General features: G+C 38.3%; 1 protein-coding gene and 1 non-coding gene across 2 annotated transcripts; both read left to right on the top strand.

The window, feature by feature from the left end:
- The first annotated feature begins 6,752 nt into the window (after positions 1-6,752).
- On the top strand, positions 6,753-6,859 carry LOC125592089. The gene has a single exon (XR_007327939.1). It is a non-coding gene; the product is annotated as a small nucleolar RNA R71 (small nucleolar RNA).
- Positions 6,860-12,657: 5,798 nt separating this feature from the next.
- Positions 12,658-15,684, top strand: LOC106415639 (transmembrane 9 superfamily member 4). Its single transcript, XM_013856396.2, has 8 exons — positions 12,658-12,933; positions 13,197-13,237; positions 13,310-13,895; positions 13,975-14,112; positions 14,195-14,351; positions 14,442-14,926; positions 15,044-15,309; positions 15,413-15,684. The coding sequence occupies exons 1-7, from the start codon at positions 12,782-12,784 to the stop codon at positions 15,261-15,263; spliced, it is 1,779 nt and encodes a 592-aa protein (XP_013711850.1). The 5' UTR covers positions 12,658-12,781; the 3' UTR covers positions 15,264-15,309; positions 15,413-15,684.
- Positions 15,685-22,332: the final 6,648 nt, after the last annotated feature.

The raw sequence follows: 22,332 nt of genomic DNA, 5'->3' as shown, positions 1-22,332 counted from the left end.
AGACCCAACTCCTTCAGCAAATCAAGGTCGGTGAATCTGGTTTGAGTCCAAGTCACCCCATTCAGCAAATGATGATACAGCTCTTCCTCAGATGGAGTTTTCGCTCTGTCTCTATCAACGGCAACCTCCTTTCCTTTTGACATCTTGGCCCTCTTTGTAGGAGCCTGCTCATCCGCACTTTCATCGGCACTCTCCTCGTCTGTGGCAACTGCTACACTTTTTCCTGCCCTCCACTCCTGCTCTTTTGTCTTCTTTGCAGCCAAGGTTTGCTGTCGAGAAGTCCTATGTGTCCCAGAGCCAGTCTGCTCCGAAGATAAATCTTTCCCTCTCAATGCAGATTCTCGTCTCTCAGCTTCTTGCTTCTCAGCATCCGACTTTCCCTTAGTTTTCTTAACCATTGGTGCCTGAAAAATTCAAAACTTGGAAAGGGATAAGTGGATGAACTTTGCAAATGAAAATGGCAAGAGTAAACTCAACAAATGAATAGCAATTTAAACTCAAGTTAATTATGCTGTCAAGCTAAAAGTAAAGAATCACACTTCTCAATCTTTTAAAAATTTGAAAATCACAAGACAAGTAAAATTCAATAATCAAAGTGGTTCTAAAATGAGAGAATTCTTTAATCAAACCTTTCAACACCTTAACATACTAACTTACTCACTAGCACACTCAATTGGGGGGGAATTTTGAAAACCCCCAAATCCATGAACCCTAATTTTGCCAAAGTTCAAATTAAACTCAATTTCACCATTGATTCAACAACCCAACTTGATAGATAAGCATTTCCTAGTCTATTCTACCACAATCTAGCAAGAAAATGACCAAATTTTGATTTTCAAATTCTAGGGTTCATGGACCTACAAAATTTGAATTTAAAAACTCAATACCTTGCTTTGGGTGAAAGGAAATGGTGAATGGGTGGTGAGGAATAGACTACAGGGGCGAAAGCTTAGATTTAGAAACAAGAACTTGTTAATTTGGGTGAGAATTGAGAAAGTTTGGGGATTTTTGGTGTGGGTGAGTTTGAGAGAGTATGAGTGTTTATGAGAGGAGGAAAGGGTGAAGAAGATGAAATCGTGGGTGTTGGGTAGGTTTAGGGGCGTCCGGTTCGGTTTAGGTAGATTGGGGATTGGTTTATTTTAATTAAACCGGGTTTAAAACGAAGAAAACTTACCTGGACCGGCTCGGGAGCGACTTGAGGGTGTCGCTGCGAGAGGTCGCTCTTGGGTCATTTCTTCACGAGCGACCTGGCTGTGTCGCTCCGAAGACGTCGCTCCCGGGTCGTTTCTTCGCGAGCAACCTGAGCGTGTCGCTCCGAAGACATCGTCCATGGTCGTTTCTTCGCGAGCGACCTGAGGGTGTCGCTCTGGGTAAGTCGCTCCCAGCCCATTTTTCACGTTCCAAAACGTCACAAACACGAGCGACCTCGAGGTGTTGCTGTGATAATGTCGCTCTGGACCGGAGCGACTTCGTGCTGTCGCTCTAGGAGGTCGCTCCGAGAGCGTTTTCGAGCACCCAAACGTCATAAACACGAGCGACTTGAGGCTGTCTCTGTGGTGACATCGCTCCCAGATGGAGCGACCTTTCATCCTCGCTCCAGGCCCTCGCTCCCACGCATGATTCTTTGATCAATCCGAATCAATCGAGCCCCTGCGCACAACTTCAATTCTCCCCCTTTTTTTTTTTTTAGAAAATATGATGAAAATGAAAATACTAATGAAATATGTACAAGGATATACATGGGACTTTCTCCCAAGTGAGCTTGTTTTAAGTCTCTAGCTTGACTTTGCCTCCTTTTAGATTAGGCCGGAGTAGGATCAGAAAGTGGAGTTGAAACCCCATCTTCCTCTGGTGCAGTAGCCATGTAGAGCTTAACCCTTTGCCCATTGACTGTGAAGTCTCTCCCATCAGTACTCCACAAAACTATTGCCCCATATGGCCTAACCTCTTTGACCTTGAAAGGACCGGACCACCTTGACTTAAGCTTTCCTGGAAACAACTTCAGCCTAAAGTTGTAGAGAAGAACTTGATCTCCTTCTTTAAACTCTCTCTTCAGGATATTCTTGTCATGGAAAGCTTTAGTCTTCTCCTTGTAGATCCTTGAGTTTTCAAAAGCATCCATTCTTATCTCATCAAGCTCATGTAGCTGAAGAAGTCTTTTCTCCTTGGCACTCTTGATGTCAAAGTTCAGCAACTTTACTGCCCATATTGCTTGTACTCAAGCTCCACTAGCAGATGGCAAGCTTTCCTGTACACTAGGTTGAAGGGTGTGGTCCCCAGAGGTGTCTTGTAAGCTGTCATATAAGCCCAAAGCGCATCATCAAGCTTAATTGACTAATCCTTCCTTGTAATCCCCACAATCTTCTCCAAAATGGACTTGATCTATCTGTTAGAAATCTCAACTTGACCACTTGTTTGAGGGTGGTAAAGAGTTGCCACCTTGTGCTTAACACTGTTCTTCTTGAGAAGTCCCTCAAGCAGTTTGTTGATGAAATGAGACCCTCCATCACTGATTACAACTCTTGGAACCCCGAACCTTGGAAAGATGGTGCTCCTGAACATCTTGGTTACAACTCTGCATCATTGGTGGGACTTTCAATAGCTTCCACCCATATGGAGACATAGTCAACAGCTACAAGGATGTATTTGTTGCCAAAAGATGATGGAAATGGCCCCATGAAGTCTATACCCCATACATCAAACACTTCAACTTCAAGGATTGGATTTTGAGGCATCTCATTCCTTTTTGTGATGTTCCCTCTCCTTTGGCATGAATCACACTTTGAAACAAAGTCCTGTGTATCCTTAAACATATGTGGCCACCAGAATCCAGCTTGTAGCACCTTCGCAACAGTCTTGAAGGTAGCAAAGTGGCCTCCATAGGATGATCCATGACACTGTGTAAGGATCCCATCAATCTCCTCATTAGCAAGCCCTCTCCTATAAAGTTGATCCTTGCAGAGAATGTAGAGGTAGGGCTCATCCCAGTAGTATCTCTTCACATCCCTGTAGAACTTCTTCTTGGCATAGCCCACAAGATTCAAAGGCTCTTTTCCTGTGGCTAGGTAATTTACCAAATCAGCATACCAAGGTTGTTTCTCCTCTGTTGCCTTGACTTCTTCAAGCTTTCTACCAGTCTCACAAACTGCCATCACTGCTCCAATAGCCATGATCTGTTCCTCAGGAAGTCCTTCGTCAATAGGAATGCCACACTCCACTCTCAGCCTGGACAAGTGATCAGCTACACCATTCTCAACTCCTGGCTTGTCCTTGATCTCCAAATCAAACTCTTGAAGCAAAAGAATCCATCTCAAAAGCCTTGTTTTGCATCCTTCTTCGCCAAAAGGTGTCTCAGCGCAGCATGATCTGTGTAGACAATGACTTTAGATCCCACCAAGTAGCTCCTGAACTTCTCAAAGGCAAAGACAATGGCTAACATCTCCTGCTCTGTTGTGGCATATCTCATCTGAGCATCATTCAGGGTTTGGCTCGCGTAGTAGATCACATGGGTCTTGCCATCTTTCTTCTGCCCCAAAACAGCTCCCACAGCATAATCACTAGCATCACACATGATCTCAAAGGGGAGATCCCAATCATGTGGCTGGACAATCGGAGCACTGATGAGTTCACCTTTCACCTTTTTGAAGGCTTGTAGACATTCCACATCAAAGCTGAAAGTGGCTTCCTTGCACAGCAGCCTGGTCAATGGTCTAGTGATCATGGAGAAGTCCTTGATGAATCTTCTGTAGAATTCAGCATGACCAAGAAAACTTCGGATGTCTTTCACAGTCTTTGGTGGGGGCAAACCAACCATAACATCGATTTTGGCCTTATCCACCTCAATCCCCTTCTCTGAAATCTTGTGTCCCAGCACAATCCCTTCCTTAACCATGAAGTGACACTTCTCCCAATTCAGCACAAGGTTGGTGTCTTCACATCGATGTAGGACCCTGCACAAATTTGACAAACAAGCAGAAAACGAAGATCCAAAGACAGAGAAATCATCCATAAACACCTCCACAACATCCTCAATTAGATCAGAGAAAATTGACATCATGCACCTTTGAAAGGTGGCTGGAGCATTACATAGACCAAATGACATTCTTCGATATGCGAAGGTACCATAAGGGCAAGTGAATGTCGTTTTCTCTTGATCATTGGGATGTATGGGGATCTGGAAGAATCTTGAATATCCATCAAGAAAGCAACATAATGGATGGTTTGCAAGTCTCTCAAGCATCTGATCAATAAATGGAAGTGGAAAATGATCTTTTCTAGATACAGAGTTCAGTTTTCGGTAATCAATACACATTCTATGACCAGTGACTGTTCTTGTTGGTATCAATTCATCCTTGTCATTTTTAATTACAGTTATACCACCCTTCTTTGGCACAACATGCACAGGAGATACCCATTTAGAATATGAAATAGGGTAAATAACACCAGCATCTAAGAGTTTAAGAATCTCTTTCTTTACAACATCCTTCAGGTTAGGATTTAACCTTCTTTGATGCTCGACAAAAGTCATTGATTCATCCTCAAGACGTATCCTATGCATACACAAAGAGGGTGATATTCCTTTGATGTCATCAAGAGAGTAACCTATTGCTTTTCTAAATCTTTTAAGTGTTTTCAAAAGTTCAGATAGCTCAATTTCAGTAAGTTCACTACTCACAATGACTGGGTAAGTTTTATTAGGACCAAAGAACGCATACCTTACACCATTGGGGAGAGGTTTAAGCTCCACTTTAGGTGCCTTAAGCTCTCTCCAGTCGTCTTGCTGGGTGTCCTCTTGTTGAATGACTGAGGTTTCTTGATGAACCACTTGTGGCAGCTCCCCATACTGATACTTACTACCAAATCCTCTGTGTGAATCCATCATCATCCCATAGGCAGCACTCTCCAGGTTCTCAATCACTTCAGCTTCTCTCTCTATCGTCAAAGCATGCTGTAGAGGGTCTTCTAGTGACAACTCTTCAAGGAGCTCATCAGCAAGGGCGTCCATCTCTTCAATGTAGAAAACTTGCCCTTGAACTGTTGGTTTCTTCATTACCTCCTTGATGTCAAAGTGAAGAACATGCCCTTTACCCAAGTGGAGATCAATCTTGCCCTCTTTCACATTAACAATTGCTCCTGCTGTAGCTAAGAAAGGCCTTCCAAGGATTAAAGGATCTGCAGCTTCCTCACCCATCTCAAGCACCACAAAGTCTGTAGGGATCTCATATTTTCCAACCGTAACAGGGAGGTCCTCCAAGATACCCACAGGGTACTTCACTGAACGATCAGCCAATACCAGAGACAGTCTACACTTCTTGTACTGAGTGAAACCAAGCTTCTTAGCAACAGATAAAGGCATCAAGCTGACACTAGCTCCCAAATCGCAGAGACATCTATCAAATACCATAGGTCCAAGAGCACAAGGTAATGTGAACCATCCTGGATCTTCTAGCTTCTTTGGAACAACAAACCTCTGGATGATGGCATTGCACTCATGAGTGATAATCATCATGCCCTCCATCTCCTTCTTCTTTGCAGCTACAACATCTTTCAGAAACTTGCTATATTGAGGAATCAGCATGAAAGCATCAATGATGGGCATTGTGACTTGAACTTCACTCATTTGCTTCTCAAATAGAGCTTTGTACTTCTCTAGCAGCTGCCTCTTGAATCTACCAGGGAATGGAAGTTTGGGTTCATAGGGAGGAGGAACAAAAGAATTCTCACTTGCTGGAGCAACAACTTCGTCATCTTTCACTGGTTTCTTCTCTTCCCCAACCTTTCCTTTACCTTTGGCTTCCACAATCTTCTCCAAGATTTCATCATTGATTTTCTCATCAACAATCACCACTTCATCATCTATGTTGATGGCAACCCCCTCACCTTGTTTCTCAGCATCCTTGGTGAGAGCTCTCTGAGGTAACTCCTTACCACTCCTGAGGGTGATAGCTTTCATGGTCTCCTTGGGGTTTTGCTCAGATTTTCCAGGTAAAGAACCTTGTTGGCGATTTTGTTGAGTGTTCATGGCAGCAAACTGGTTCTCCAAGGTTCTGAACTTGTTGTTGAGCTCATTGTAGCTTCCATCAATCTTTGAGTGAAGGTTCTTCAACTCATAGCCAACATGCTTCTCACTTCTTGTCTGAGACTCCAAGATTTGTTTTAGTAGGGCATCAGTGCTGCTGACTTGAGGAGTAGAGGTAGAAGGATTAGCTTGTTGTTGGGAAGAATGGTGTCCTTTGTTGTTGAAACCAGGAGGAGGGTTTTGTTGAGGCTGATAGCTGCCTTGCTGGTTGTTCCGAGGCTGATAACCACTCTGTTGGTTGTTAGGATAGGATTTTTGTTGGTAGTTGTTGTACTGAAAGTTGGGCTCTTTTTTGTACCAGCTACCATTGTTGTTGATAAAACACAGCTCTTCTTGACCTTCAAAACCCTCAACCTCATGGACAACAGGTGGTGTCTCTTAGCTTGGGTTACCAACAAAGTGCAGCTGCTCTTGGGTGGCTTTATCAGCAATGAGGATGTCTATTTTATCCTGTAGAGCTTTCAACTCTTTCCTCGTCTGCTTGTCATCTGATCTACTGCCTCTGTCGTGGTCTCCACTGTAGACTGCATCACTCTTTACCATGTTGTCAACCAGCTCTTCTGCATCTTCCTCAGTTCTCTCCAAGAAGAACCCATTGCTAGCTGTATCCAGTCTGACCCTGTACTTAGGAAGAGCACCCCGGTAGAATGTGCTCAGCAAGCTTTCCTTAGAGAAGCCATGGTGTGGGCATTGAGCTTGGTAGCCCTTGAATCTCTCCCAGGCTTCACTGAATCCTTCCAAGTTCTTCTGTTGAAAGCTGAAAATCTCATTTCTCAGCTTAGCAGTTCTTGAAGTAGAGAAGAACTTCTCCAAAAATGCTTTCTTGCAGTCATCCCAGGTGGTTATAGAGTCGCTGGGTAGAGACTTTTCCCACTGACGTGCCTTATCCCCCAAAGAGAAAGGGAATAGCTTGAGCTTTAAGGCATCTTCGGACACACCATTGGTCTTTGACAACCCACAGTAGCTGTCGAACCTGTCCAAGTGATCAAATGGGTCCTCTAGAGCCAAGCCATGATACGTGTTGTTCTCGATCACGTTGAGGAGTCCTGATTTGATCTCAAAGTTGTTGGCTGCTACAGCTGGTGCTCGGATTCCCAATCTATGACCATGAATGTTGGGGCAGTCATAAGTGCCAATGGGTCGAGCTGCTCGCTGTTGGTTTTGTGGAACGTTGTTAGCTCCATTGACGTCCGCATCATTTTGAGGTATGTCTCCCATATCAGTATCCAATCTCTGCAAGTGAGCCTGCTGCTCTTCTTCTCTTCTCTTTCTAGCACACTCTCTCTCTAAAGCTCTGATGTCTGCAGCTCTTGGAACTAGGTTTGATGGACCCCTGCTTCTCAAGTTCATACACCTGTAAATTAAAGGGAGGTGAAGAAGGAGAATCAGTAACAAAAGAAAATAAAAATGACTTAGTCTCAAGCAACTGACTAAATCTCAATGTTCAAATCTACTCAGAATTTGGCAACGGCGCCAATTTGATGTTAGGAGTTTTCAAGGCTCCTAAGACAAATGATGTAGTACAAAAGATTGTCGAACCAATTCTAAGGGATTTCAAAGCACCGAGAATGCAAGTACGTACTTAATCTAAGCGCAACCGATAATTTGGATGGTTTTAAACTATTACTAATAATAGAATGCAAGAACAGAACAATAAAACAATAAAAGAAGTGACTTTCTTGTTTATGATAAAAGAGAACTCATGGGTATAGGAATTAGACCTTGGGTGATCAAGTTTCGAACTAAGGATGGCAAATGATCAATCAAACTATCAACCTTAAGCTTAGACACAATCTTAAACAAACTCAATGTCTAGATGAATGTTCATTTACTAACATATTTCAAACATCAAATGTCTTTGGTTGAATAATATGAAAGCAATCATTACTAACAAGTCTATTGGCTATCTTAACACCTTTAACAACAAATGTCTTTGGTAAAGTATGTTAAAAGCTTAGGAGAGTTGTCTCAAGCATTTCATCAAACACCTTGTGGGTGGGAAATGCCTAAAGATCAACTTTTGAGAGGTCAACTCAGAAGATGCATTATGAATACTCTATTAGCAAGAAATAAGAAGGATCTACACTATAACATCCTAGATCTAGCCTAATCACCCTTAATCTTCCTAACCCATGAATTCAAGAATGGATTACTCACTACTCTTCATGATTCCTCTTGAACCCATATTGGATTTCAGATTAATCATGTAGAGAAATACAGATAATAGATATGAAAACAACAGAATTGCAATAACAAAATGATCAATTGATTCCAAGAGATGAACTTTCCAAGAGGTTTTGGTGGTTTTCTTTTGATCAAAGATAATTTGCCTCTAATGGCTTACAAAAGATACTTAAACTTAGGTTTAGAAAGTAAAAACGTGCATAATAAAATGACCAAAAGGCCCTTGAGTAAACATGAAGTCGAGCAAACAAAAGGCGCGCAGCGACCTCCAGTATTCGCTCCGAGAGGTCGCTCCAGGCTTCGGGAGCGACCTAGAGGGGTCGCTGCGAGACGTCGCTCCGGGTCGCTCTTCGCGAGCTACCTGGCTGCGTCGCTCCGGTCACGTCGCTCCCAGCTGGAGCGACCTTATGGTGTCGCTGCGGAACGTCGCTGTAAGGTTGCTCTCGTGCCTCCGACCGATGAAAACGCGAGCGACATCGGGGTGTCGCTCTGTCCAAGTCACTCTGAAGGGGTGTCACAGCAACTTCACGGTGTCGCTCCGGTGAGGTCACTCCCATGCACTGCTCGTCCAATGATCACCTTTATCACCTCTTTTGAGCTCCAAATGCACCCAAATGTCTCCGAGAACTCCATATGGTACTCTAATACCTGATAAAGACTCATGTATGCAAAATGCAATCTAAACATGGCTAAATCCTAGTCTATATGATCAAAATGCACATGGGTGAATGGATAAAACAATGGAAATATGCAAGATATCAAGAATTTTGAAAATTGGTTACCATAAATTATTATTTGTAATATCATTTAAGCTATTTGGTAAGTGATATTAATTAGTTTTAAACTTACCATTTATTTTAGATATAATTAAAATAATTAAAAATTGAATATATTCAACTATTCAAATTATAACAATTTTTCTTAAATTCTCTCTATGATTTACACCTAAGCAAAAATCATTTAAGTGACTTCTCATTTAATACATAGGAGGAGAGGATTGATTATAAATGTCCTTGTATATTTTCTTTTTGGGCTAATATTTCTGCTGTGTGAGATTTCATTTTCAGGGATAACCCGTTTTCCGCCTGTTCAGCTAATTACAAATAGTAATTTTGTCTGTTGTTGTATCAATTTCATCAGTTGAAAATTTTTACCCCAAAAAATCAGTTGGAAAAGGTAGAAGTGTGGTCTTATTAAATAGAGAAAACTAGTGTATCTCCCGTGCTACGCACGGGGTAAATCTCTTACGTACTTAATATTTTTTAAAGATATTAAAGACACGATTCGAATTAACAAACTGAAGTTAGATTAAATACTCACACAAACTAAAATTACATATTTATAGATATTAGTTTTCATTATTCGAGATTCTTGTCCATCTATAATCTTTCTTAGTATGTTTTCTGAATAAAAATAAAAGTGACCAAAAAATTACTTATCATAAGAGTTACTTGGAAATTCTAATATACCAATTGCATAACTTATCACGTGAAGCACGATTTCTCTAAAAAAAAAAGAGTTAAAACTGTAAAACTTAAATAACTAAATGTTGAGACTTAAAACACTTGCTCGCTTGTTAAATAACTATTGATTATATGAATTCGTCTACACCACTGACCAATGTAATACATAATAAGCTGGAGATCGTGGGTGTAATATACGAGGCGGTTAAAATAGTTATTTACATTCTTTTGGTTTTGCGTTCTGAAACTGATTTGTTTCAACTGTTTTTTTTTTGAAGCTAACTATTTTTATTTTTAGTAATTATCGTTTTTGAAAAATAAAATATTTTATACAATAAAGTTGCCTTGTCTCTCTCCTTATGCATCCACATCATCGTTCACATAGGGGCATTTACTGCCACGTGGCAGCTTAACTTCGTTAGTACAAATAAACCGAATTGTGTTGTGTGTTATTTAATGGGCTTATGTACCGTAAGTTCCATTTGATTGCATACACTGAGCCTTATATAACCAGTTAGGACCCATTAATTTGTGATCCTTTATCAGACCTATTTCTTCCTGACGCAGAGATCTCCGCCTGAGCTCCGTACCTTTTGAACTTCCAATTTCATTTTCACATTTGCCGGTGACCAGTTTCTGTGTATATATAGGCCGTCTGAGAAGCGTTGGTAAATCATGCTCTTCTTCCAGGTTAGTAGCTTACTTTCTTTCTCAAACAAAATCACAATTGCATTCCTCTAAGTTTAGACATATCTTGAAAGAAGCTTTATGAACCGAGTGTTTGATGTTACAAGAAGCAACCTGAGTTTTTGGTTTGATGATGCCCCTGTGTCTATCAGATTTTAGAGATGAAACTGTGTTCGTTGAAGTTGCAGAAACTATTCACCCAATCCCGACGGAGGGCTTCTGGTTCGGTAATTCCGACCAACTCATGCTCTTGCATAACACGAACACAGAATCGCAAGGTCCTTTTTTTATTTTCTAACCTTTTAACAAATTTATAGAGTTATTTAAAAGTTAAATCATGTAGGAAACTACCTGAAATTATAGTTTGTGGTGTTATATTTTGGTCAAGTCAGTTTGAGGTAAGAAATCGTCTCCGATAGAGCTTCATCGAGATACCTTGGAGATGTGTCGAAATGGAGATAACCGAGCTTGATGGCGTCGAGGACCGTCTGTTTCAGCAACAACTGCTCTGGCTGTGGAGATGCGGTGGTTCCGAAACCTATAACCGTATTAGGTGATGAACAGATCCGATTGGGAGGTTGGAGACTAGGACTGTGATCAGAGCCATTAATTGCAAAAAGGTTCAAAAAATTTGCGAAAGTTTTTTCCTATAGAATCGTTTGTCAATTTGCCCAAGCTATACTGAGTAGCCACCTTGACTGATGCTAATATTATTAATATACTCACTTCTACTTCTTTTTTTTTTAAAGACTATGAATCGAATCTTCATGTATGGTCTATGTTCAGTGTTTGCTTCAGTGTGATGCTGTGACAAATGTCGAGTCTTGCTACAGCTTGTGCTGCTGTGTCTTTCCTTTTCGATTCTTTTGATGAAGACTCTTCTGTTAAACCTACGGACTTTGGCCTCTCTGTTTTCTGCAAACCAGGTTTGATTTTTATTTCATATTCTTGCCTAATCTTAACCTGATTTTCTTGTCACTATTTTAGAGAAAATCTAGCTTGGTAAATGATGTTATGAGTATCTGGTTAGCTGCTTATTTAGTAACATGTATGTATTTCAGTTGTTTACATGTTCATTGTTTTCCAATGCCGTAATTCCAGATCGCCTTTTCGTTAAAGCAACCTCTGGAACTAAATTTTATTTCGACCATGAATTTATTACAAGCCAAAGTTACCTCAAAAAGTAAGGTTTCTATCTTTTATTTGCTTTGTTAACACTTAACAAAAACGTATCAGTGATCTTCTGCAACCATTGGTATCACCGGGGTCTCTTCAAGTAAAGAAGGTTCCATTATACCAATTGTTAACTGGTCTCTTATATTTCAGAGAACATAAACCTAAAGGTTTCAAACACATATGCAAACAGCCTTGGTTAACAAGTCTCTTATATCCACATGGTTAAAAAGTCTCTTATATCCACTTTATAGGAGTCTCAACGTTGAAAAATCACTGGATGTTTAACAGTCTTGGAGATGTATACAAAAAACTGGTGGCAAAAAAAGTGACAACCACAAAGGTTGCCGGTGTGAGAAGTTTTGTTTCAGTCTTTGTACATGAAAGGAGAACAACAATATAACAACTAAACTAGATTTCGTTTGCCTAAACGGTTTATTGTTGTTAGATCTTCTGTGTAATCAGTGCTGTATCAGCTGTAAATATAATATTAAATTGTAATAGATAAATTGTTAAAACCAAAAGCTAACCAAAAAGATCCGCAAGACAAAACACTAATAAGTGATATATCGAGAGTGGACCATTAGCCTTGACAACATGCACATCATTAATACTCAAATTAACAAACCATAAATCACAACATATATACTAAGCTTCGTCTTCCTAGCCACTCTCATATCTATTGGACAATGTTGAAAAACAAACAAACCGAGTCGGAGAACAGAGCATAGTGAAATACTAAAAGTTAGAGAAGTTAGCTCTTTGTCAGATAACTTCCCCCTCGTTGCACTACAACTCAACTGTTTCTTATAAATAAACATGAACAACTAAGGTGGGGACGTTAGATGGTCATGGTTAAACAACAGCTACGTGAACTCAAGTGGCAACCACCCAAACAAGTTCAAAGTCATGTTGAAGTCATCGACAACTTAAATCCAACACACATTATAATCAATAACAATCCGCGCAAAGCGCGGACAAACCACTAATTTTGTATATTAGTGGACAAGTGAGTTGGTATACAAGGGATACTGAAAAACAACGGAAGGAAAATGACAAAACGGCAGCGTATGATGAGTTGCATCGCGGAGAAACAAAATCACTCGCTTTCTCAGACGTTACCTACTCATGATCATCGAACCAACCGCTTAAACCTCTTTCTCTTTCTCTTTCTCTTCTCTCATCGTCGCTAATCATGGAGAAACCACGGCCGCGTCTGCTGCTTCTACTTGTTTTCTTCATCTACGGCGTTTCTCCGGTGATATCGGACGGTTCCGATCACCGGTACAAGGTCGGCGATGATGTTCCCCTTTACGCCAACAAAGTCGGCCCGTTTCACAATCCGAGGTCTGTTGCAAATCTCTATTCAGATCTGATCTCAGCTTCGTTAGCTCCGCTCCTCTGATTTCTGATTCCGATTTTAGTCAGTAGGATTCGAATAGTGATAGTAGCCATGGTCGATTGAATCAGTCAGCAGTGAATGTTAATTGGTAGTGTAAAGCCAAATCGCCTTTGATCCGCTATCTTAGATTTTGTTTTCAATCGTATTGGTTCTTTCTTAAGCTGAGGTGAGAGCTAACCACTATGTTTTTTATATGCCTTTTTTGCAGTGAAACATACCGATACTTTGATCTACCCTTTTGTTCTTCAGGTACCTACGGATTCTCAATTGCTTTGTTCCATTATTGTGATTCTGATACCTGAGGCATATGTTTTTTTACAGCTCCTGTTAAGGAAAAGAAGGAAGCTCTCGGGGAAGTTCTCAATGGAGATCGGTTAGTCACTGCTCCTTACAAACTAGAGTTTTTGGGTGAGAAGAACTCTCAAGTCGCATGCAGAAAGAGGTTGAGTAGAGAAGACGTTGCTCAGTTCCGAGATGTCATCTCCAAAGACTACTACTTTCAGATGTATTATGATGACTTGCCCATCTGGGGATTCCTGGGAAAAGTTGTCAAGGACGGCAAATCTGACCCATCCGAGTACAAATATTACCTCTTCAATCACCTGCAGTTTGAGATTTTCTACAATAAGGACCGTGTTATTGAGATTATTGTGAGAACTGACCAGAGCTTCCTCGTGGACTTGACTGAGGACAAGGAAGTCGAAGTGGATTTCACTTACACAGTTCGGTGGAAGGAAACAGAAATCCCATTCGAGAAGAGGATGGAGAAGTACTCACTCGCTTCCTCAACGCCACATCACTTGGAGATCCACTGGTTCTCGATTATTAACTCATGCGTCACTGTTCTTCTCTTGACTGGTTTCCTTGCAACTATTCTCATGAGAGTCTTGAAGAATGATTTTGTTAAGTAAGCTATTAGCTACAGTTCATTGAATATGCGTGTGACGTTTTAATATATTCACTAGCTTACCCTATAAACTTAATAGGTATTCACATGATGAAGAGACGGCTGATGACCAAGAAGAGACCGGGTGGAAATTGCTCCATGGTGATGTATTCAGGTTCCCAAAACACAAATCGCTGCTGGCTGCAGCCCTTGGTTCTGGCACACAACTGTTTACACTGTACGTGAGTTGTGGTGCGCTTCCTGGCATGCTCTTGTCTTTTTCACTCAGTAACACACACATCTTTTTCATTTATATGCAGGGCGGTTTTCATATTTATGCTTGCATTAGTCGGTGTCTTTTATCCTTACAACCGTGGAGCATTGTTTACTGCATTGGTTGTCATATATGCTCTCACTTCAGGGATTGCTGGATATACTGCCTCTTCTTTCTATTGCCAGCTAGAAGGAACTAACTGGGTAAGTAGTGATGTGCCAGTTTATGGGTTTACAATTTGTTGAACAGTTTTTACAATTCAATAGATTGATTAAGAATGATTGTCTTGTCAGGTTAGGAATGTTATGCTGACTGGAAGCCTCTTCTGCGGACCTCTTTTACTCACGTTTTCCTTCCTTAATACCGTTGCGATTGTTTACCAAGCCACTGCAGCGTTGCCGTTCGGGACAATTGTTGTTATCTTCCTCATATGGGCACTGGTTACCTCTCCACTGTTAATATTGGGAGGTATCGCCGGGAAGAACAGAAAATCTGAGTTTCAAGCTCCTTGCCGCACCACAAAATACCCAAGAGAGATCCCACCGATGCGCTGGTACAGAAGAACACTTCCGCAGATGGCCATGGCTGGTTTTTTGCCGTTCAGTGCCATTTACATCGAGCTTTACTACATATTTGCCAGCGTTTGGGGTCACAGAATATACACCATCTATAGTATTCTGTCTATCGTCTTCCTTATTCTCGTCATAGTCACTGCTTTCATCACGGTTGCATTAACATACTTCCAGCTTGCTGCCGAAGACCATGAGTGGTGGTGGAGGTAATGTTCTTATAGAAATCGTCTAGTAGTAACAATACTTGATTCTTTGTTAAATCAATGCTTTATGTTTGTCTAATGATTGCTAACTAAACTTTCTCTCTCATTTGTTTCTTGAAGATCGTTGCTATGCGGGGGATCAACAGGCGTATTCGTTTACGCATATTGCTTGTATTACTACTATGCACGATCGGATATGACAGGGTTCATGCAGACCTCATTCTTCTTCGGCTACATGGCATGCATCTGCTACGGATTCTTCCTTATGCTCGGGGCAGTTGGATTCCGTGCATCCCTTTTCTTTGTCCGTCACATCTATCGCTCCATAAAGTGCGAATAAGAATTGAAGATTCTTCTTGTACTCCTCCTCTCTACTGGTGAAGAAGGTAAAGACATTAGTTTATGTTCATCTGTTGTCTTTGGCTTGTTGATTTAGGAGTTCCGTTGCTTAATTTTCACTTTCAACTTTTGATGGTCGTGTCATAACAGCGATGTTGGATGCGGCCGTGGGCAATCGATCCGGTGAAGTTGTCCAGTTTTTTTTTTTCTTTTTCTTTTTTGAGGTAATTTTCATTTTCTTCTGATCTTTTATTTTTGTTGTTTGTATTCTCTCCTGGGATCATGTCCTTGAGAATAATAGTGAGACACTAAGAAAGAACATTTCGAGCTTCACTTGGATTTGTAGATTGATCGACATACAAGTTGCCCGTTCATATACATCTGCAGTCAATTGCTATTATAATGATGATCACTATTCACTAGATTGTTAACTTTTTCTTAATTTTAGTTTAACAAATTAACTCAAAAGAGAGTTAAAGATCAAACACGAAAAAACCTGTTAAACCATACCTTTGTATTTCTATATATATGTATTGTTTTATATGGAATAAGAATAAGAATAAGATTAACATATTTTTTCTTTCTTTCTATTCACAACACATTATTAGCACGAAACTAAACTCTAACTTTACCAGTAAAAAAAAAAAAAAATCTCTTAACTTAGCGACATCTTCGTTTTGATCTTAGACGTCGTCTTCGTATCCTTCTTTGACCCCTTCGATTGATGTTGCTACCACTATCTATCAAGATAAGGATTACTCTCTATACTCTTATGTCATACTTAATCCATCATGCTTTAACCAATTATTTAGATCTGATTATTATGTTTATTATTTCGTTAGATTGCAACGAGTAGTTTGTTTCAATATTTAATTATTCTTATCAGATGATTTGCAACCCAAGCTTTACAATAAATTATCTGTATTTGTTTTTATTTTCTTACTTGTTGATTAATATGATTAAGAAAATTAAGATCTATACTAATTACTTGGAATGCGTTAAAGAAAAAAAAAAATGTTTGATTGAACTATCGCTGTTACATGATTTTTCTTTCTTTGATTGATCTAATTAAATTAACAGTGACCAATAATTTGATATTGCTTGGTTTAGTTGGTTATATTATCTTTGGTATGACTATTTAATTTTACGAAAACATGCGTTGTAAGTTCATGCATTATGCCTTATTGCCAATCTGTTTATAATATATAATATAGATATGAGATGATTACATATTTCATTGTTTACGTCTATATCATCTTAGTTTAACTGTTTATAAAATTAAATTCAGTACACATGAAAATAGATAGTTCAATTAGTCATATAGTTTTTGCGAAATTTATACAGCCTGCAAGTTAGTTTTTGGCTTGACTTTGTCATTATTGAACGATAGCATGAGTAAAACTTATTGCACGACCGTGTGAGAACATATGTTTGACCGTAAAACTATATCAACAGATTATTATCATTATTAGTTTAATCAAACTTATTTAACTTAAGAATTTATGGAAAAAAAAATTAATATCTTGATTTTATGTGTTATGACTATTGCTTGTAGTAAAAAAGGTGTCCATTCGATGAATACACTTATACACATACGAGAATCGCTCTCTCTCTCTCTCTGTATCTCTCACGGGGGACGAAGAGATGAGAAGCTTCATCTTTTGGATGTAAATATTTTCAATCTCAGGATCGATTTTGTCTTTCGCATGGCGATTTCACTTTTCGCTACGGCGATTTAGTTATATCCGGAAGCGGAATTTTGTTGTGTGTTCATCCCGGACGTATCTGTTCTTCACGCTTATCTTTATACGATCTGAGTCTGAACTAAATAAAGTTTAAGTTCTAAGTCCTCTTCTCCTCTGTTTTTATGTTATGTCCAAGAAATTGGATATTCCGTTTGAACCTTTGGCTTTTCTCTTCATCATTGGTTATCCTCAAAATCCTATTTCAAACAAGAGTCAATCTTTGCTTTCAGTATATTAGCAATGTATCTTTAACGGGTAGGAGATTGAGTTTTATCGATTTAGCTTCGAAGGTTATGCACAGATTCAGCAGATTGAAGCTTTCCATAAGGGAAAGTGTTTCAAAAAGGATCTGGTGTACGTCTTTTTGAAGTTTCGGTGGTTTTCATCTCTGATGATTTAGATGAAAGGCTTGAAGATTCAACGGTGGTTATGAGGAGAGAGTTTATAAGTGGATCTATGGGAGATTGAAGCCTGTAGGACGATGACGTTCTCTGTCTTCAACTGCGAAAGGAGGAAGAACGAGAAGCAACGATTCCGGCGAAGTTTACGGCGGAGATGCATCTGGCGGTGGAGTCTGCGAAGCGGCGGAAGCTTTTCTGCATGAAGGACGCGTGGGCGCGACGCAGGGCTTTGAGGACGTGACGTGTGGCTTCACATGCGTTGGTTGCGATGAGATAGCCAAATCGTGTTTTTCTTTGGACCTTTGTAATATATGGGCCTCGTTTGTAATGTTAAAACTCATATCTACTTGTAATAGCCTTCGGGCTTTAAAATGAAATGGGTTGACAAAAAAAAAAAATTCGATGAATACACATACTCATAATCACCATGTAATGGAAACATGGTGACTCACCTTACGTCATCTATCTCTGCAGCCATAAAGGTTAGTTTTTGTTTAATCTAAAATGGCTAATATCGAATACGACAAACATAAGTAAAAGAAGTGATATATTCATTTCTAACTGGTTTAATAAATCACTGGTTAATTTGAATAGGTTGATAAAATAACAGATTTGAATATTCATAGTCATGTAGTTTGATATGCTTTTCATTTAGATATAAACAATAAAGTAATTAGTTATTATCCTTTTTATTTCGTAAATCTGAAATACTATATAATATGATATTGCAATAGATTTCCTTGATTAAGATTCATACGACTTTAATAATATATTATTGATGGTGTATGAATATTTTCTAAAATCAATCAAAATATATTATATGCAAAACTGTTTTATTTACGCACTACACAACGTTTTGTTTTATTTGAATCTACAAAGGAGTTTAAACATCCTTTACATGATTTAAATAAATTATTGTTTTGCCATCACTTCTAAGAAGGTTTTAATACCGTCTGACCATAAACCCACCGTATGATCACAAAATTTGATAAAAACTCGTTATGATTGACAATCTAAGAGTACAAGACTAAGTCTGTAAATGAGTACTAATACAGAGATATTAGAGAGAAAATATTCTATATTTTATGCAAATATTATTATCTTGGAGGCAATATAATGAAAAGTAAAGTAAAAGTACTCTAAATTTATAATTTGTCTCATCATTAAGGTCGAGCAAAATAAAGAGTTATTGAAAAAAGTTAATGAATTATGTCTACTTGATTATGCTCCATTCCCTAGAATGAATGTGACATTATATATTGAAAAACAAATGGTCACATAGTCGTAGTCGTAGATATGGATATGGTCAAGGTAAAATCTAAGGAGTTTCTTTCAAAAAAATATTTTCACAAGAAGTGAGAAAATAAGCATGGTAGTAAATAAGAGATATTTCTCTGATCTTATAAGAGAAGAAACTAGTATGAGTACAATATTTTTTAGTATCAAAATTATTAAAAGCTCAAGACGAGCAAATAAGTGTATACAATGGGAACGCAATTTAAAATCATCAATGCGTTATACTTTCCAAAGTCTCAAAGATCAAAAAGATCAAAAATATAACACATGACCTTAAGTTGGGTATGTTGTTGATTCTAAAGTGGGATCCAATTCCAAATATATGAATTTGAAGTGTCATTATCTCGAGGGGGAGAACTAGAAAATCTCACAACTCTAGTAAGTGAACATCCAGAAATATGTTCAAACTGGAAATATATTTAAAGAGTCATTTATAAAATAACACCATGATATTTAGAATATAATATTGTTGAGACAACAAGTAAAGTGAAATGTTGAATACCTTCAATCAGAAGTATTACCCAATGTACTATTGTATTGTACTACACAATGATTAAAAATGGAGATAAATGTAATAGTAAACCAGAAGTTTACCGAAAAGGTAATGTTTGGCAAACCAGATATGCCCATCCCGGTTTAGTAATTAAGCGAAAGACAATCATATGGACATTCGTTAAAAAAACAGAAGATTCTTACGAATGATCTGTTATATGCTGCTTGCGTACAAGACAATATAATAATATGATTTTCACCAGCTGAATAGATTTGGAATCTATTTATACAAGGAGATGTTTGTGGGCTTGATCACCCACTGGTGGACTGATCATCCACCATATGTTTATAATTAAAACATCGACAAGAAGGTCGTATGTATCTTTGTCACAGATTCGTAACCTGATGTTTGCGAGACTTATTGGTAATACTGGTGAATTCACAAGTCTTTGATAATTATTTTATGCATGTGGAGATACATGATAAACATCTTGTAGCTAATGTTCATACTTAAGATGCAGCAGCACTGATTCGCATAGTGCCAAAGAGTAATTAAGAACTACCCCCATCAAATTTGTTTTGGGTCAAGAAACAAAGATCTTCATCTAGAGAATTTGGATAATTTGTAGTTTCTCCATCACACCGCTAAAATATGGGACCTCAAAAGAGGTTATTAATATGTTGCATATGATCTCCATTGATGATAAAATCTTGAAGATTTTATAAATTTTATTTAAAGACTCATAGTTAGTCTATCCTACATTAAAGGGATAAAATAAACAGTTGGAGAATGAATGAGTTGAATGAATTATCATTGATCCTCAGACTAAAGAGCGTAAATAGTAGTCCAAAATGAATGTATGGAGATAATTCTATTACAAAGATTAGCATATGAGTTGACAGGCTCATTTACTGATCCTAAGAAAGTGATTAAGTTCCAAGTACCAGCTGTAAATGCTTCAATTAAAATGGATGTCTCAGAAGGACAATATCAAACGGCTAATGAGTCTAAAGAGCGCTTGAAGCGTGAAAGACCTATCGGTTCCAAATAAAATAATCCTCGGAAAAGAAAAGGAGCATGAATAAGAATGACAGAATCGAGGAATGAAATATTAAGAATCTTGAAAAGAGATAGAAAACATGACAAGAAAGAATTCAGGTACCTGAGAATAAAGAAATCTCAAATAGCTATATCGTGTCTGGAACAATATGAACCGATATCAAATCGACGTCGTGAATACTTATGCAAGCAATGTAGCAATTGATGAAAATGAGGATCATGAACCATCTATTGAAAAGTGTACACAAATGAAATGATAGACCAAAAATGGAAATAAGAAATAGATGAATGATTAAATCTCTTGGAAAGAGAAGAGTATTCAGACCGATAGTCCATACACCTAATGGTGCAAAACTAGTGGCACACAAATGGGTTTTTATGTGAAAGAATGAATGAGATGATGAAAAGTTGTGAGATGCAAAAGAGTAGTTACACAAGAGTTCTCACAAAGACCTGAAATAATTATAAGAAACACATCATCATGTGATGGAAGCATCAACTTTCAAGTTTTTAGTCTGGCAAGAATTGAAAGCCACTGGAAATGACAGTTATGTCAATGATCCAAAAGAATTTAAACTGCAAGTAGCAGTAAACTCCATAAGAATTGGACTGCTAGAACCAGTAAATGATAGTTCTCGAGAACATTTCCGCGTGAGTACATTGAGCATATAAATGAAATAATTCTTGGTCATGAAGTACCATAATATTATAAATTTGCTGATCTCTTTCATGATTGAAAGATGTGATTCCGTATAACAAGAACGATAGTCATACTTGTAACTTTTACAAGAAGAGAAGGATAACTCGTATGTATAAGTATGCATAATGTGAAAGTTTACAAGATTGTCAATAAAAGAAAATTTGGATACAAAGTCCTAATAGACCAAGATATGATATTTTGTGTGAAAGATACTACGGACCATAAGTCTAATGGTCTAAAAATTATCTGACAATGAAACGAGCTTATTTATTCAATAAGGATATGCTTATAGCAATTCATAAAAGGATGATATATATGATGAGAATACATCTCCCGAAGATGATGCTTCCAGGGGGAGAATATGATGATGTGCGTTGTACTCTTTTTCCTTATCATGGTTTTGTCCCATTGGATTTGCCATGTCAAGGTTTTAAGAGGCAACAAAGAATACGGAAATGATAGATACCTTGAGAAGAATGTTATCACTTAAGTGATAAAGATATATCAATCTTCTAATATATTTTTGAGACTAAGAGAAGGAGAAGAGAGTGATCAAGGTCAATCATACTTGAAGAAAAATAAGAGATGAATGCATTCCATTCGTGTAACAGAATCAAAGGTCGAAAGTTTTCCAATCAAAGGAGACCTTCTAGATGGAATTAAAATATGAAATTGGTGTCAAGAGAAATATCTTTGAGTCTATTTTCATCTCCAATTTTAATCAAGTCATTCTCCAGGATAGAACTCGAGATATGGCTGTTTTCGTGAGACATGTACAAGATGTCTCATAATACCTAATATCGTATGATATTCAAAATACCACTCGATATATCCATCTTAACAGAGCCAGATCGGTGCCTAAAGTTAGACATGGATGTTAGTTTTGATTTCCAAGTGGTTTGAAGTAATTTTGTCCTACGGTTACCAAGATATTCAAGTTTTAGTGAGGAGTGTCAAATCTACCGAGCGAGTGAACCGGTCCAAACCCAAGACCAAAGAGTTAATTTATCACACTGGGTTGTCCCCTATCAGATATCTCAAGTTATGTTCTCATCAGAGAGAGTAGATGCGCGCTGCACTCTTTTTCCATCAACCATGGTTTTTTCCGCTGAGTTTTTTTGGTAAAGTTTTTAACGAAACATCATCTTATGCGTTTTAAAAAATATTTTATATAATGTACATCAAAGGAAAAGTGTTATAAATTATTATCTGGATGTCTATATAGGCTCAAAAATTCATGTTCTAGAAGTTTTAAATCCTACCTTTGTATCCCTATATATATGTATTGTTGTATGTAGAATAAGATTAACATATTTTCTCTTTCTCTCTATTCACTTCACGATTTAAAGAAAAAAAAACATTTCCCCTCGAGAATA

This window comes from Brassica napus, chromosome C8 (genome assembly GCF_020379485.1).
Source record: "Brassica napus cultivar Da-Ae chromosome C8, Da-Ae, whole genome shotgun sequence".
In the NCBI taxonomy this organism is placed as follows: Eukaryota; Viridiplantae; Streptophyta; class Magnoliopsida; order Brassicales; family Brassicaceae; genus Brassica; species Brassica napus.
The sequence above is the reverse complement of the archived record's forward strand: the minus strand, read 5'-3'. Positions and strand labels throughout refer to the sequence as shown.

Coding starts and splice junctions, on each gene's coding strand:
- LOC106415639 (XM_013856396.2), top strand. CDS start 12,782: ATGGAGAAACCACGGCCGCGTCTGCTGCTTCTACTTGTTTTCTTCATC. Junction 12,934..13,196: donor GGCCCGTTTCACAATCCGAG/GTCTGTTGCAAA, acceptor CCTTTTTTGCAG/TGAAACATACCGATACTTTG. Junction 13,896..13,974: donor TTGAAGAATGATTTTGTTAA/GTAAGCTATTAG, acceptor TAAACTTAATAG/GTATTCACATGATGAAGAGA.